This window comes from Trichosurus vulpecula, chromosome 2 (assembly GCF_011100635.1).
Source record: "Trichosurus vulpecula isolate mTriVul1 chromosome 2, mTriVul1.pri, whole genome shotgun sequence".
NCBI lineage: Eukaryota > Metazoa > Chordata > Mammalia > Diprotodontia > Phalangeridae > Trichosurus > Trichosurus vulpecula.
The window spans coordinates 269,693,078-269,708,825 of NC_050574.1; the positions used below are offsets into that span (position 1 = coordinate 269,693,078).

Genomic DNA, 15,748 nt, shown 5'->3' on the forward strand with positions numbered 1-15,748 from the left:
CTTCATAGAATTACTTTTGACCTAGATAGGAAAGTCCTTACCTGTCTGTTGAAGTCCAGGCCATTTCGATCACTTCCTGGAATGGAAAGAAAACAATTAGTCACTTGAATAGCACCAGGAGAGACAGAAAGCTAGATGAGAAACAAAACATTATGGAGGAAGATTGTCTTCACTTTCAAAGAGAAATAAAAATCCATTTCTTTTTTACCCAGGTGCTTTCAACTTACCTCATTCCCCCAAACACAGAAACCCTGGAAGTCTCATCAATCTATCATATAATCAGTGAAAGAGAGGAGAAGGAAAGTGATTTTACCAAGGTCACATATTAGATTTGGGATTTGAATTTGAAACAACAGTTTCTTTTCTGTGGCACAGCCTACTGACCTATCTACTGCTACTCAGGAACCACTCTAAAACCTTTCTTCCATGCATGAGCAAGAACAAATTAATTGTAGGATCCTTTGGCTCAAAGGGATTTCTGTAAGTCATCTTGTCCCTCCTCCTCCAGGCGGGACTCTGCTGAAGCCACACCAGAGGGATGGATGTCAGTTCTGTTCTTACACATCTCCAGGGAAGGAGATTCTGTAACCTCCCTGTAGAATCAGATACAGTATTTCAGGATCTTTGCCATTAGGAAGTTTTTCTTTTCTTTTCTGGGATCTAACTGTAAATTATTCCTGTTTCAACTTAAATTCACTTTTGAATCCTGACTCTGCCATCTACTCTCTAAGTGACTATTGGACAAGTCACTTAACATCTCTGGGCCTCAGTTTCCTCATCTATAGGTAAGGTTGGGAGTGTATGGTTGATATCAGGAAGAGCACACTTTCTCTACTTCAAGGGCTAGGCTCTCTTTGGCCAATCTCCTCTTTCTCTCTCCCTTATGTAAAATGACAGATTGGATTAGATCATCTCCAAGATCCCTTCCATTCCTAAATCTATCGTTCTATACAGACAACAGTCTTGGAGATGCCCTTCCCCCCCTTTTTTGGTCTGTGTAAGAGTGATTTACAGAACAGTTAGGCCATCAAGCTGAAAATTGAAAATGGGCTCTATTGGGGCAGCTAGGTGGCACAGTGAGTAGAGCACTGGCCCTGGAGTCAGGAGGACCTGAGTTCAAATCCACCCTCAGATACTTGTCACACTTACTAGCTGTGTAACCTTGGGTAAGTCACTTAACCCAATTGCCTTGCTTTCCCCCCCCCCAAAAAAAGAATGAAAATGGGCTCTGTTACTCCTGAGAAAACTTCAGTGTGCAGAAGGAGCCCTGGAGTTTAGAGGTAGGAGAGCTGAAATTCTGCCTCTGATATTGACTGGGTAACACTAGGCAGTTCATTCAAATTACTCTGAGCCTTTGTTTCCTCATTAACAATAATAGGGACAATAATCCCGATAATACCTCCCTCATAAGGTTGTAAGTTGTAAAGAGCAAATGAGGTAACATATGTGAAGGGCTTTGCAAACCTTAAAACACTCTATCTAAATATCAGTAGTGGAGTCACAGAACATGGGCTTTGTCTCTGGCTTGAGCATTTACTAACTATATGTATGACCTTGGGCAAGACACAGTCTCCCTAAGCCTTCATTTTCTTTTCTATAAACAGAGGATAATAAAACTTTTCCTCCCTGCTTCATAGGGGCTTTGTAAGAAAAGTGCTTTATAAACCTCAAACACTAAATAAATATGAGCTGTTATTATTATTACTAATTGGTCGGTGTGGAAGATTGATCCCAAAAGCTAGTAGAAAAGTAAGTGGGCTTTGAAGATAATTAAGATGGTTTCCATCTGGCACCACTTCTCCAACCTACCTAGAAGACAAGGCCCCAGAGGGTAGAACTAAAATTTTGGACGGTGGGGCTTAAGCTTTAGAGGAATCTAGGTTAGTTATTTCCAGATCTCAGTTTACTCCTCTAGAAAACATTTTGTCCCAGAACAGGAGTAGGGAACCTGTGACCTCAAGGCCACATGTAGCCTTTTAGGTCCTTGAGTCAGGTCTTTTGACTGAGTCCAAGTTTTACAGAACAAATCCTTTTATTAAGGAGATTTGTTCTATGAAGTTTGGATTCAGTCAAAGAGCCATACTTGAAGACCTGGAGAGCTACATGTGGCTTTGAGGCCAAGGTTCCCTACCCCCATCCTAGAACTTTGAGGACAGACAATTACCATATTGTTCCAAATGTGAATCAACCTCTACTATAAAACGACCCATCTCTTTGTGATGCCTCTGAAAGGAGTTGGGAAGCTTCTTATTTGATTTTGCTTAGAAATAAAGTTGTCTTCAAACTTTAACAGATTTGGACAGACAAGTTTGATTATCAGTGCTCATGGGAAGGTGTGAACATTACACGTCACCTAGAGATCACACTTGTGTCTTTTCTTCAAATCTTTTCTTCCACTAATTCTTTCCCCAAGGGCGTCCACAAGTACTGCCATGAAAGTCCTAGCCCAATGTCTTCTAGTGGAGGTGACCTTGATTCTTAAAGGCTCTTTCACTGAAATGTAAACTCTGGTAAGGCCTACCAAGCTGGACAAGTTTTCAGCATGGGCCCAGAGATAATATGTACTCTTTCTGGGTTTAAAATTATTAGTTTGGGTGAGTAGAGCACCGGCCCTGGAGTCAGGAGGACCTGAGTTCAAATCTGGCCTCAGACACTTGACACACTTACTAGCTGTGTGACCTTGGGCAAGTCACTCAACCCCAATTGCCCTGCCTTCTACCCTCCAAAAAAAAATTATTAGCTTGGGTAATAATGCAAAAGACATAGGCTCATGGGATTAGATTTGGAAGGGACCTTAGAGGTCATGTAAAGCAATGTGGTAGAGTGGAGAGAATAGGATAGGGAATCAGAAGATCTGGATTAGATTTCCTATAGTAGAACATAAGCTTTTGGAAGGCAGGGACTGCTTCATTTTTGTCTTTATTTCTTCAGGGTCTGACCCAGTACCTTCCGTGTTTGTTGTCCAGTCATTTACAGTTATGTCCAACTCTTCATAAACCCATTTGGGATTTTCTTGTCAAAGACACTAGAGTGGTTTGCCATTTCTTTCTGCAGCTCATTTTACAAATGAGGAAACTGAGGCAAACAGGGTTAAGTGACTTGCCCAGGGTCACCCAGCTAGGAAGTGTCTGAGGCCAGATTTGAACTCAGGAAGATGCATCTTCCTTACTTCAGGCACTCTATCCACTGTACCACTTAGCTGTCCCACCTTACATATAGTAAGTATGTAATAAATCTTCATTGACTTTGTTGTTAAATTCCTGATGCAATCTTAGGGAAGACATGGTGGCTTTCAGAGCTCTAGTTTCCTCATCTGTAAAATGGAAGTGATAATATTTGCATTCACTCCTTCATGGAGTTGTTGAGGTTCAAAATTGAGAACACATATGATGCATTTTGTAAACTATGCTCCAAAAATGTCAGATTTATTATCTAGTCCAACCCAGCCTCCTTTTACGGATATGGAAGCTGAGTCCCAGGGAGTTGAAGCAATTTGCCTGTGGTCACATAGCTGGCTAGTAGACTCAACCTGGGTCTCTTGATTCCCATTCTCCCCCTCTTTCCATTACACTGAGTTACCTCCAATGTCTAACACAAAGCCAGTGAGTAATAAACATCAGTAGCAATGTTTTTGGGAAGAGATAGAAGACAAGCTTATTAAACTTGCTAAGGGCACAAAGGTTGGAAGGATTGACTGATATATTGAATGAGAGAGTCAGAATTTCAAAATATATATGAATTGAAACTAAGATCAAATTGTATAGAAAAAAAGGTTCTACTTTTAGATCCAAAAAAACACTTGCACAAGTACAGGACAAGGATTCGAGTCAATTTGGAAAAAGAAAACAGCCCCTTGGTTTTCGTGGACTACAGACACAATATGAATCTGCAGTATGATGCAGCAGCCCCAAATGCTAATTAAGTCTTAGGCTGCCGTGTCACAAGTATTGTGTTGAATTCTAGATGCCATATATTTACAAATGGAGTCCTTCCAGAAGAGAGTTCCTGGGATCTTGAGGACACTAGAAATCAGTCAACCAACTTAATACGTACCCTCTTTTGTACCAGGTACTGTGCTAGGCATTAGAGACACAAAGACAAAATTGCAACAGTCCCAGCTCTCTAGGAGCTTACATAGTAATGGGAGAGAATATATATTCTATATGTACATTATGGCATGCACATATAGAACACATAGAAGGCAGATATAAGATACCTTGGAAGGGAAGGCACATAGTTCAGGAGACTAGTGGTACAAAAACTGTGCTTGTACTGAGCCTTGAAGGAAAGCAGGGATTCTAAGAGGCAGAGGGGAGGAAGAACATTCCAACATTGGTCGGAGTCAGTACCAAGTTATGGAGATAGGTGATGGAGTCTTGTGTTGTGAGGAAGAGCCAAAAACCCTTGTGACTGGACCATAGAGTACATGAAGGGGAGTGAGAAGGCTAGAAAAGTTGCTGTTATTTGTCCTTCATTCCCGAAGAGGACCATGGTGTCAGGGAGGTGATGCCATGACATGCAAGTGAACTGGATTTAAGTGAAAGAGGGCTGTGCAAAGTCACCAGCCTCACTTTCTCCTTTGGGACACCCATCTGGGTTCAGTGGCCAGATATAGATCAGAAGGATGGGTGATAGCCTCCAAGAGGAGAGGGGGACAAAGTACTGAAGAGCTTTAAATATTAAACAGAAAAATTCATTGTTGATCCTAGACATAAGAGGGAACCCCTAGAGTTTATTGAGTGGGGAAGGGAGACATGGTCCAAACCGTTCTTTGGAAAAATAACTTTGGTGGCTGCATGGAGGATATTGGAGTGGTGGGAACCTAGAGGCAGGGAGGCCAATTAGGAGGCTAAGGCAATAGTCTAGGTGCTGAGGTGATGAGGGCTTGAATAAAGGCAGTGGCTATTTGAGCGGAGGGAAAGGGACATGAGCAAGAATGAAAGAAAGAAAATTTGGCAACTGATGCCATATGAGGAATGGTTGACTGGGAACATCCAGCCTAGAACAGAGAAGACTTGGAAGTACAAACCTTTGAAAGGTTGTCATGTATAAAGGAGATTAGACTTATTCTGCTTAATCTTAGAGGGCAGAAAGAAATAGGACTAATAGCAGGATGAAACAGAGACAATCATCAACTTAACATAAGGAAAAATGAAATTCTTCTTTTGATGTCTTAGTGTGGTGTGGAGCTGCCCTAAACCAAAATGTGCTACCTTGGGGATTCCCCATCACTGGAGGTCCTCAAGAAGACCTCTTATTAATGACTACTTCTGGTGGACATTCTAGAGAGGAGTCATGATTTCAGTAAGAGTTGGACTATATGTCCTTAAAATTTCCTTCTCCTGTCCAGTCTATGCATTTGTGATTGAAAGATTCTTCTTATGGCTTTGAACTATCTCACTATCCTGGTTGCCCTCCAGTGTAACTCTAGTTTATCAATGCTCCTTTTAGTGGAGGGTACCCAGAATTAAACAAAGTACAGCAATAGGATGATCACTTACCTTGTTCTGGATATTAAGCTTACAATTTTCTATTTTGAACCTCAACAATTCCATGAAGTAGTGAGTGCAAATTTACAGATGAGGAAAATGGGACTCTGAAAGCCAACATGTCTTCTCTAAGACAAAATCAGGAATTTAACAACAAAGTCAATGAAGATTTATTAAACACTCATTATATGTGAGTTGGGACAGGTAAGTGGTAGAGTGGATAGAGTGCCTAAAGTAAGGAGAGGAGTCCATTACACAGAATAGGTGCTTGATAAATGTTAATTGTTTACCCCAAAAATTGGAATGGCTTTTGGGGAGCAATTGCTATAATCATTTTTTATCATTGTCTAGGCACATCTCAAACATTCTTTTTCTTGTGTAATTTAATATTTGAACCTAAAAGTAGGACTTTACATTTATCTCTGTAAAATGTAATTTTTAAAAATTGTTATTTGGATCCTGATTCTGTCCTCTAATTCTTGTACATTGAAAATATATCACATGATTTTCTACCTCCATTCCTTTGCTTTAAACTATTCCCTATACCTGGAATGTCCTTTTTACCATCCTTGCCTTTTGATATTCTATTTATCCTTCAATATCCAACTCAAATGCCACCTCCCCCAAGAAAATGTCTCTTCTTCCAGCTGGAAGTGAATTCTCCTCCGTTTGAGTTGGTGGAAGCAGTATGTTATACGAAAATTCTAACTAGGTCTAGACTCTAATATTTCTTTGTGTTAACCTCCTTTAGCCTCAGTTTCTTCACCTGTAAAATTGGTAGATGGTGTTAGCTGACATAGTTCCTCAGGTGCCTCTCAGCTCTAACATTCTATGATCCCATATAACTTCATACTCCTTTATTGTACTTGTAGTCCTATATGTCTTAGATAATATGTAGCAGGGCTAAGATATTATGTAAAAGTTAATTATTATGAATGCTTATCTATGTACATGTTTCTTCTCTTTCACTAATAAATAAGTAAGTTAGTAAATGAGGAGCAGCTAGATAGCACAGTGGATAAACCTCTGGACCTAGTGTCAGGAACAAATTCAAATATGGCCTCAGACATTAACTAGCTATGTGACCCTGGGCAAGCCACTTAATTACTATCTGCCTCAGTTTCCTCAACTGTAAAATGGAAGTAAGAATAGCACCACCCACCTCTCAGGGTTGTTGTGAGGATCAAATATTTGTAAAGTATTTTGCAAACTTTGAAGTGTTATATAAAGGTTAGCTATTGTTAATAAATGATAAGCATCTTGTGTGGGGGGGACTCCATTTTATGTACTTTTGTAACACTGTCAGTCTTCTTCACTAAAGGACTGGAGAACCACTTGTAGAAAGGATTCTTGCTCAGGTATGGCTTGGATTAGATGCTCTTTGTGGTCTCTTCTAGCTGGGAGGGCTCTACATCAAGTTTTAAGGTTTTTCAAGTTTTTCTCACTAATATTCCTGCTGGGATTTTTTCCCCTTGTAGGAGGTACTGAGATGGAGTAGAAACCTTTGATGACTTAACACTTGGAGAGAAATGGGCCAATGTCAGCAAGTGAACAGGAAGGATGGAACAATTTGGTTTCTCCTCTCTTCCAGCTCCCCCAAAGTAAATAATGTGAACTTTAAAAAGCACCTCAAACAAGTCTCTCGTTTAACAGCAGACAAGGGAAACTTTTACTCAGGAAAGGGAAGAGACTTGTCCAAGGTCCCACAAATGGTAAGTGGCAGAAATAGGGCTTGAACCTAGATCCTGTGTGACTCTAGAATGTGAACTCTTTCCCTGAAAGTCAATCATTATGGGCAGGAGAGGACCACCTCCAGTAAGGGAGGTGAAGGAATTCCTGCTTCCAAAGAGCTAGACTAGAGGGTATTAATGGAAAGGGTGGACATCTTCCTGGGAGGCTCAACAGCTTGAGATTCCTGCTAGTTCTTTACATCTTCCTTGGGAAATAATAGGTAATTCCAAGTTTAAGAGGCTCCATGGCCTCCGCTGAATGGGGAGCTGAAAGACTCAGAAGCACCAGGGCCAAATGAAAACGACAGATCTCAAAGCTGAATGGAATCTTTACAGCCCCCTCACTTTATAGGCAAGAGAAGTAAGGCTCAGAAAGGATCTGTGCCTTGCCCATGATCACACACAACTCTTGGTTATGGAACCAGGGTGAGAGGAGAGAAATGATTATTCCACCTACCTTACAAATGAAACAACTGAATCCTAGATTAGTTAAGTGACTTGTCAAAGATCTTGTAACCAATAAGGAGTAGCAAGAAGTTTTACTGCAGAAGTTTGCAAATTTATTTGGCCTACTGCCCCCTTTTTTGGAAAAAAAATTACTCTGCTGAGCCCCCCACCCCCACCCCAATCTACTTGCTTTAACCCTTAACCATTTTTTTTACTTTGCATCATTTCAAGTTACTACACCCCCCATCATTCCAGCACCCCCCAGGGGGCTGTACCCCCTATTTTGGGAACCTATATAAAATTTAGAGGGACATCTGCTGCCTTTTGACTATAGTGCTTTCTCCTAACAATACCATGTGATGCTCAGAATCTTTTGAAATTCATGTGAGTTTCCAAAATAAAAGAAGATTTTTCATGTCTCAATTTTGGTTTTCCACCCTGCCCACCCTATTTCAGCTCCAAATGTTTCACTGACTGTAGCATATTAAGGATAACTGGCCTCCATCTGAAAAGTCAGCGAAGAGCTAGAATAGGCTTATGCTGCTGGTGTGAGAGATTTAGATTAGAACTAAGTAAAGACTTTCTAACCTGTGAGAAACTGGAATGAGGTAATTGAGAGTGGACATGGAAGAGTCCGAGGCTGAATCTCCTTCTCAAGGTGTTTCTTGGATTTTTTTAAAGCATCAGTGAATTCCCTTGGACCAGGATAGCTGCAGAAGGTAGTAGGTCACTGGCCAGTGTAGCAAGGCGTGGGGGAGGGTCAGTAAAGAAATGAGAGGATTCTTAAAGAATAGTTTCTACCACCATCCTGCCTCAGAGAGGCCTATCTAGTGGGAGCGTATCCAGGGAGCTAGCAAGATAGCTGTATCCCTTCACAAAGGGATAGGCTTCCAGACAACCCGGAGTGGAGGGAGTGGGGAGCCCCTTTGGGAGAGCCTCCTACCTTCCTAGCTCTTGGGTCTAGGAGCCTGCAGGCCCTGACTGATTTGCATAGCTCTGGCAGCTGCTGGGATTCAAGTTTGCCTAGGGACTTTTTTCTGGGTGAGGGAGGTGGAAGCAGGAAAACTGTTCGAGCCGGAATTTTTACTTTTGCTGGTAAACAAAATGCAGAGAGCACCCAGCAACTGAGGCCATTTCCCTCCCGGTGGTTCTCGGCTGCTTTCTTTTCTCACCAGGATTCTGCAGCTCCCCAGAACAATGTGGCATGATTTCTAGTTTAGTCTTAAAGTTGGAAACTGACTGGGACTTCTTGGAATTGCTTTTATTAAAAGAGAATAAGACCTTGAAGTTCTCTAGGGCACTCGCTAGAATGATCAAGAGAAAAACATTTCGGAAAGGCTGTAAGCTCCTAGAGGGCAGGGGTCATTTCGGTGTTGTTTTTGTTATCTCCAGTCCTGAACACAGTACCTGGCATTTAGCAGGCACGTAATCCAAGCTTAACGATTGCTTGGTTCTTACTAGCAAAGAACTTTGGGCATAAAGGCAGGACACCTGGGTTAAAATCCCGATTTGGACACTTACTAATGATAGCTGACATTTGTAGAGCGCTTTACATATATGAGCTCATCTAGGTCTTTGGACTCCAAAGCTAGTGTTAATTTCAGTATACTACTCAGATGTTGTTGATGATAATCCTTCATTTTTTGAAGAGGACTGACAACATTGAAGGATGATGTCTTGACTCCTGTGAACAGTATTTAAGTGAGGCAGAGTTGCGCAAAGTCATCAGTCTCACTGTCTTTTCCAGATTCATCAAAGTCCAGTAGCAGGACAAAAGTCACTATGACTGGCAATAGCCTAGGATGAAGTGCATAGCACTTGGACTAAGTGATCTCAAAGTCACTTTTCAACTCAGAGATTCCACAGGATTTGGGGTGTTTTTATGGTTTCAAAGGGGGCAGCTAGGTGGTGCAGAGGTTACAGTCCTGGGCCTGGAATTAGGAAGACTCATCTTTCTGAGTTGAAATCCAGCTTCAGATACTTATTTATACACACACACACACACACACACACACACACACACACACACACACACACATTTAGTTATAGGACCCTGGGCAAGTCACTTAACCCTGTTTACCTCAGTTTCCTTATTTGTAAAATAAGCTGGAGAAGGAGATGGCAAATCACTCCAGTTTCTCTGCCAAGAAAATCCTAAATGGGGTCACAAAGAGTTGGATGTAACCAAAATGAAAAACAACACAATGGTTTCAAAGATGCCAGGGACAGGAAAGTGTCAGCTTGGGACACAGCGTGCATCAAAGTGTCTACCAATGTTAATAGCAAATTATGAGGATTGAAAACATAAGGATGAAACGTATTTCCTTTCCTCACAAATTTCAGGGACTGAGGCCCTATAATCAGGAACAAAGGATGCTTCCAACTCTCCCAATTCTACTTTTTCTCAACCCATTCCCGAGGCAATGCACATCTCTCCATTTGTCAGTCAATAGTTATAAAACACCTACAACGTGTCAGGTACTATGCTAAGTGTTAGGGATACAAAAAAAAAAAACCACACACACAACAGTCCCCACTCTCAAGGAGCTCACAGTCTAATGATTGAGACAGCATGCAAACAACTACGTACAAACAAGATGTATAAAAGAAATATAATCAAAAGAAAGCAATTGAGAAAGGCTTCTTAAAGAAGGTACCTGTTCTTTCCTACTTTAAATTGTTTGGAAAATAAAGCACAGCAAAGTTTACACTGTGAGTAATTGGTTTTATTCTTTATCTCCAGCTCTGTTTCTGTATCCCCTGGCTCATGTCAGTCCTCTCTTGTCTTCTCTCCTAGGAAGCATGGGGCAGGACATCATGAGACAGAATGGTATGGTACAAAGAACGCTAGGATTGGAATGAAAGACTGAGTTTGGAATCCTGTCCTGCTACTATGTGCACCTGTGTATCCTTGAGAAAATCACTCAATCTCTTTGGCCTCAGTTTCCTTGCCTGTAAAATTAGGAGCGTGGCTTAGATGATCTCTAAGTTTCCTTACAATTCTAATCCTGTAATCCTATGACAACATCCTTGAAGTGGGCCAGGCATGTTTCCAAGGTGCCGGGTCCTGGGGAGAGTGTCTAGTGGCTAAGGCCGTAGCTACAGTACAATGGGAAAAGTGTTCCATTTGGGGGCAGAGGATGTGAGTTTTAATCCAAGCTCTGCCATTTATGAGCTATGGGACCATGGACAAGTCATTTAATCTCTCTGAGCCTCAGTTTCTTCTCCTGAAAACTGAAGGATAATGACATCTACTTAATGAAGTTGTTGTAAGAATCAAATGAGATCCAAGAAAAGGGTCATCAGTGCAGGTCCCCCTTTTGCCTCCATTCCTGGGCATAGTGTCCCACTCTTTCGGGAAGGCATGCAGAGAATTAAACAAACTGTGGCAAAGGTGGTCACCTCAGAACAATACAACAGCTTTTTAGGGTTCCTCTCAAACTTTACAGGCTACCTCTTTTCAGAGAAAGGTCATAGCATCTCCTTCATACTCAGCAGAATAGCCCAAGTAACTCTCATTCTATAGACTTAGGGACCAGAGGATTTCAAAATATAAGATAACAATGCTAGAAATAAAGAGGGAAGAGATGGTAAAGCTCTCCTAAATCTAACCTTCTTATTTTACAGACGAGGAAAGTGAGTTTCAGAAAGGTTACATGACTTAAGCAACCAGGATGGTGGAGGGAAGTAGAAAAGACTTAGGTGAGATATGGTGGCTGTCTTTAAGTAGTTGAAGGATAGTCATATTGACGAAATACTAAATTTGTTCTATTTGGCTTTGGAAGACAAAACTAGGGCAGATGAGTGGCACTAAGCGAGGTAGATCTGGGCTCAACAAAAGGGGGAAATACTTTTGATAACCATAGAGCTGTCTACAAGTTTAATGGGTTGTCTCAGGAGGGAACATATCCCCCACCCCTTGGAGAGTCTTAAGGAAGGCCCAGTGGCTACTTACTGGAGATGTTTCAGAACAATTTCTAGATGTTATTTGAAGTTCCTTCCAGCACTAAGATGCTGTGATTCTGACAATGTGACCCACTCACTGGGAAGGAGGTATCTTAGACACTTCACCAAGACATGGCATAGTGTAGCAGAAAGAGTAATGGATTTAAGAGTCTAGAGACTTCTTGTCTCGACTCTGGCACTTGCTAGCTATGTGACCCTGAGCAAGTCACTCTGTTTCCCCTGAGACTCAGTTTCCTCATCTGCAAAATGAGGATAATAATAGTCACATGATTTATCTCGACAGGTTACTGTGAACAAAATGCTTTGCTGATATTGAATGCTATTTAAATGCACAAGGATGTTATTATCACTAGACAGATGGGGACTTTTAGAAAGAGCCATTTGCCCAAGGTCACACAATGGGAAAAAATTAGGACTCAATGTCAATTCCCCTGTTTCTCATTTTGTATCTCTGAAAACATAAGGGTAATTTGATCATGGGAGTTACTTTTGGGGTCTTAAGAAGAGAGATGGGCCTTGGATGAAGAAGAAATAGAGACCGAAGTTAAAAGTAGAGAAACCATCATGTGCTGCTGGGGTGGGGCTTTTTGTTTAATGTTGGAGTGCCACCCTCCCCCAACCATCCCCAGGGAGTCTGCAGGGTGTGCCGGGCGTCACAGAGACCTCTTGCTCCAGTCTTGGAGAGCCCAGCCCTGACAAAGCTGAGATAAGCCTCAGCCCAGCCCTCCTCCCACCCTGCCTGCCACCCATGAGCGATTCGTTGGCAAAGGCTCTGCCATCCCTGGTGGGAGACAGCTCCTAGACAGGGCTGTGGCCAAAGCAGTCTTTTGATGAAGTCCCCTCCCTTGCTAGTTGATACTCCCATCAGCTTAAAAATGAGAAAGTCTTTAAAGGAGGTTAGGAGAGTCCAATGTAGAGTTAAAGAGACCTTATTCTTCCTTTCGAACCTAAGATCCTTGAGGGCAGGGATCATTTTTTGGTTTTGTTTCCTTGTATCCCCAGCACCTAGCTCAGCTCCTGACACAGAAAAAGCAATTAATAAATGTCTGGATGAATGGCATTGAAAGCATCAACCTTGTTTTCAGACGAGGCCAAGAAAAGGCCTCCCATTTGCTGTGTCCTTGGAAATGGGGTAAGGGCAAAAGCCTCTTCTGGGAGCTTGGGGACAAATGGCAGCATGGAAGAGAGACAATAGGACTCCAAGAGGCAAATTTTGAAGTCCTACAGTGGGACCTTCATGCCTGTGAGGGGATGAGCAAGATTTATTCTCTCCACTGGATAGTTGTCCATGCCTGTGGGACCCTGAAGAAGAAGGGTTCTGGTAGAGCTGGGGGAAGATGACGGGTGAGGTGTAGACATAATATGTAGGAACATGTTTACCAAAAGGGGTCAGAAGATGTGGGGCACTATGCCAGGAGTCACAAAGATGCCCTAGGAGATGATAGCCAAAGGGTATAGGTGCCCATGGGTGCCCAGGTGCTAGATACATTTGAGTTGGCAGCTGCTACTATCTAGCTGTGGCGCCTTGGGAGCACTGTTGTATAGGGGTAAGAACCCTTGGTTTAGCATCAGAGTATCAAAGTTCACAGGATCATGTGATCAAAAGTTTAGATAGAAAAGGGCCCTCAGAGATCATTTAGTCCAACCTTTTATTTTACAGAGAAGGAAACTAAGGTCCAGGGATTTTAACTGACTTTCCCAAGGTCATACAGCTAGTATGTCTTAGAGCTGGAATTTCAGCCCAGTTCTCTTTACTCCAGATGCAGTGAACTCTTCATTATACTTGTACTACTGACTTCACAGGACAGGTATGAAGAAAAGCCCTGTCAGCTAGAAAGCTCTACATAAATACAAACTTCCTTAAGGTTTTCACTCACCAGCTTCAGGACCTTTGTTCCTTATCTCTAAATGGAGGCAGTTGCATTAAATGATCTCCAAGGTCCCTTCTAGCTCTAATAAAGGATCCTTTACCCTTTCCCTATGCAGGCCAGGCTCTTCTCAGTGTCAAACCCTGGATCTTCCTCCCCTTCCTCATTTTCTTTATGACAATGACTTTATGTAAACAACAGCTACTTTAAGATGGAATCAATTCTTGACACAGATCATAGACTGAAGAGATTTTGAGAAGTCTAGAGCCTAAACTAAGGACGTAAGGCATTGAATATAGACTGGACAGTCTCTTATGTTTTAGGAGCTGATTGATAGATCATGGGACTTTCTGATCATAAATTTCTGAATCAATAATTTCTTTCTCACAGATCAGGAAACTGAGGCCCGGAGATGTGAAGCATATTGTTTAAAGTCATAGTAGAAGTGTTGTGATTTGAATCCAGAGTACACGTCGGTAGGGGAGCATAGCTATTGGACTCTTCAATGCCAGCTCTGCAGGATTACCCTTCTGGGAACATTTCTAGACCCTCTCTGCAGCAAAAAGAGATTCAGGAACTTTCTTACAAAGTCCCTATACCCACTCTTGGGACATGGATCTTTTATCCCTCAGAGTCTATACATCAGTGAATTGTAGGGCAGAGATCCCGTTCCTACCATATCTGGGGTTCTCTGGGGACCCAATCTTACAAACATAAAAAAAAATTCTTACGGGTGTCATTCTATTTGTTCTGGTACCATCATGGAGACAGGGAAGAGTCAGGGTTTTTCTCACAGAATGTCAGTGCTGGAGAGGACACTGAGATGAGTCAGTTCATTGCTACTGACCTCCCATTTTATAGATGAGAACCTTGAGGCCCCAGAGGTGAAGTGACTTACTTGTCATCACTCAGTAGCAAAACGATGATTCTGAGCTAGCTCTCTGACTCCCACTCTAGTGTCCAGCCCACTGTTGCCTACAGCATGTCTTTTTCAGATGGTGAAACTGAGACCCAGAGAGGCAAAGTGACTTGCCCACCCATGGTCACAAAGTAAGGCAGGGGCCAGAGCTTAAACCTGGACTCAGGGGCCCTAACTCCCAATGTTACCTGCTTTCTAATCACCTGACAATCCAGGCTTGTTTCTTTTAGAGGTTCAACATCTATTAATTCACAAAACCATAGGCTTTCGATCCAGAAAGACCTTTAGACAGAATTTAGCCCAGTTCCTGAGGGTTTACAAGACACTAAGGCCTGGAAACATGGGACTTGCCCAAGGCTGTTCAAGTAGAAAGTAGCTAACCCAGGTCCTTTGACTCCTGATGCAGAGCATTTTTCACTCCAGCACATGGCCTCTCCCATGATCACAAACCCCTCCGTGATACTGGTGAAGATACTAAGTCCATTACACCGACAGGTAAACTTAGGCATTCAGACCGTAGAGAGAATGGCTTGACCCTGTTTTCTTGGAGGGTCAGAGGCAGTGTCAGAAACAGGTTTCAGCTGATCGGTGTTCTGTCCAGAGAAGTTTCTGTATAGAAATATCTGTCTCAGAAAGATTGTGCAGAGATGGGGTATCGAGGGAGTTGGGGTGTCCTGGCCCTGACGGTAGGAGGGATGGCTGGCATGGGAGCGTGGGGCTTGGGAGACGAGCCAGCCAGGTGCACTCCTCCCATAGATAACTTTCGGTTATGGAGACTGGCATTTGCCAGGCGGCTTAACCCCTTTTGTCCTCGCTTCCCTCCTCGAGAAAACCTTAATCATCCTCATTTGAATTTCAAATGACCTCTCTCCTCTCTCCTCACACCCCCGGCAGGCTCTGAGGCAGGGATATGGAAATTTGCAGGGCCTCGCACTGGGCTGCAGTAGGGAAATCAGCGCCCTATGCAAATCGGGGCTGAAGCCCCGTCGTCATAGCAACCGCCAGGTCCCCTTCTCCGCCGCCTTGCGCTGCTCTGCGCTGCCCTGCGCGCTGCTGCTCTCGGTCCTCCCTGCGACCTCGCCTGCATCCTTCCTCTGTTGCTCCCCAAGCTGCGCTGGGCCTCGTGGTCTCCATCCTTGTCATGTGGGGGCTTCTCTTGAGCTGGCCTCGGAAGACGAACCCACAGCGCAGACCTAGGCTAGCCAAACAGGGCAGTGGAGTGAAGGCTGTGCTTAGGTCTGGACTTTGGAAGGCTTGGGTTCGGATCAGCTGCTCTGCTCTTCACTATGTGTGACCGTGAATCAGTTTATCCCTTCTGGGCCTCGGTTT

At 42.9% G+C, this 15,748-nt stretch overlaps 1 protein-coding gene across 1 annotated transcript in view; it reads right to left on the reverse strand.

Moving 5' to 3' along the window:
* The window catches only part of POU2F3 (POU class 2 homeobox 3), an 87,424-nt gene that overhangs the window by 49,535 nt on the left and 22,141 nt on the right, over positions 1–15,748 (reverse strand). Inside the window, exon 5 of the mRNA XM_036744055.1 lies at positions 42–76. Within this exon, the coding sequence (XP_036599950.1) occupies positions 42–76 (35 nt within the window). The remainder of the gene's footprint in view (positions 1–41; positions 77–15,748) is intronic.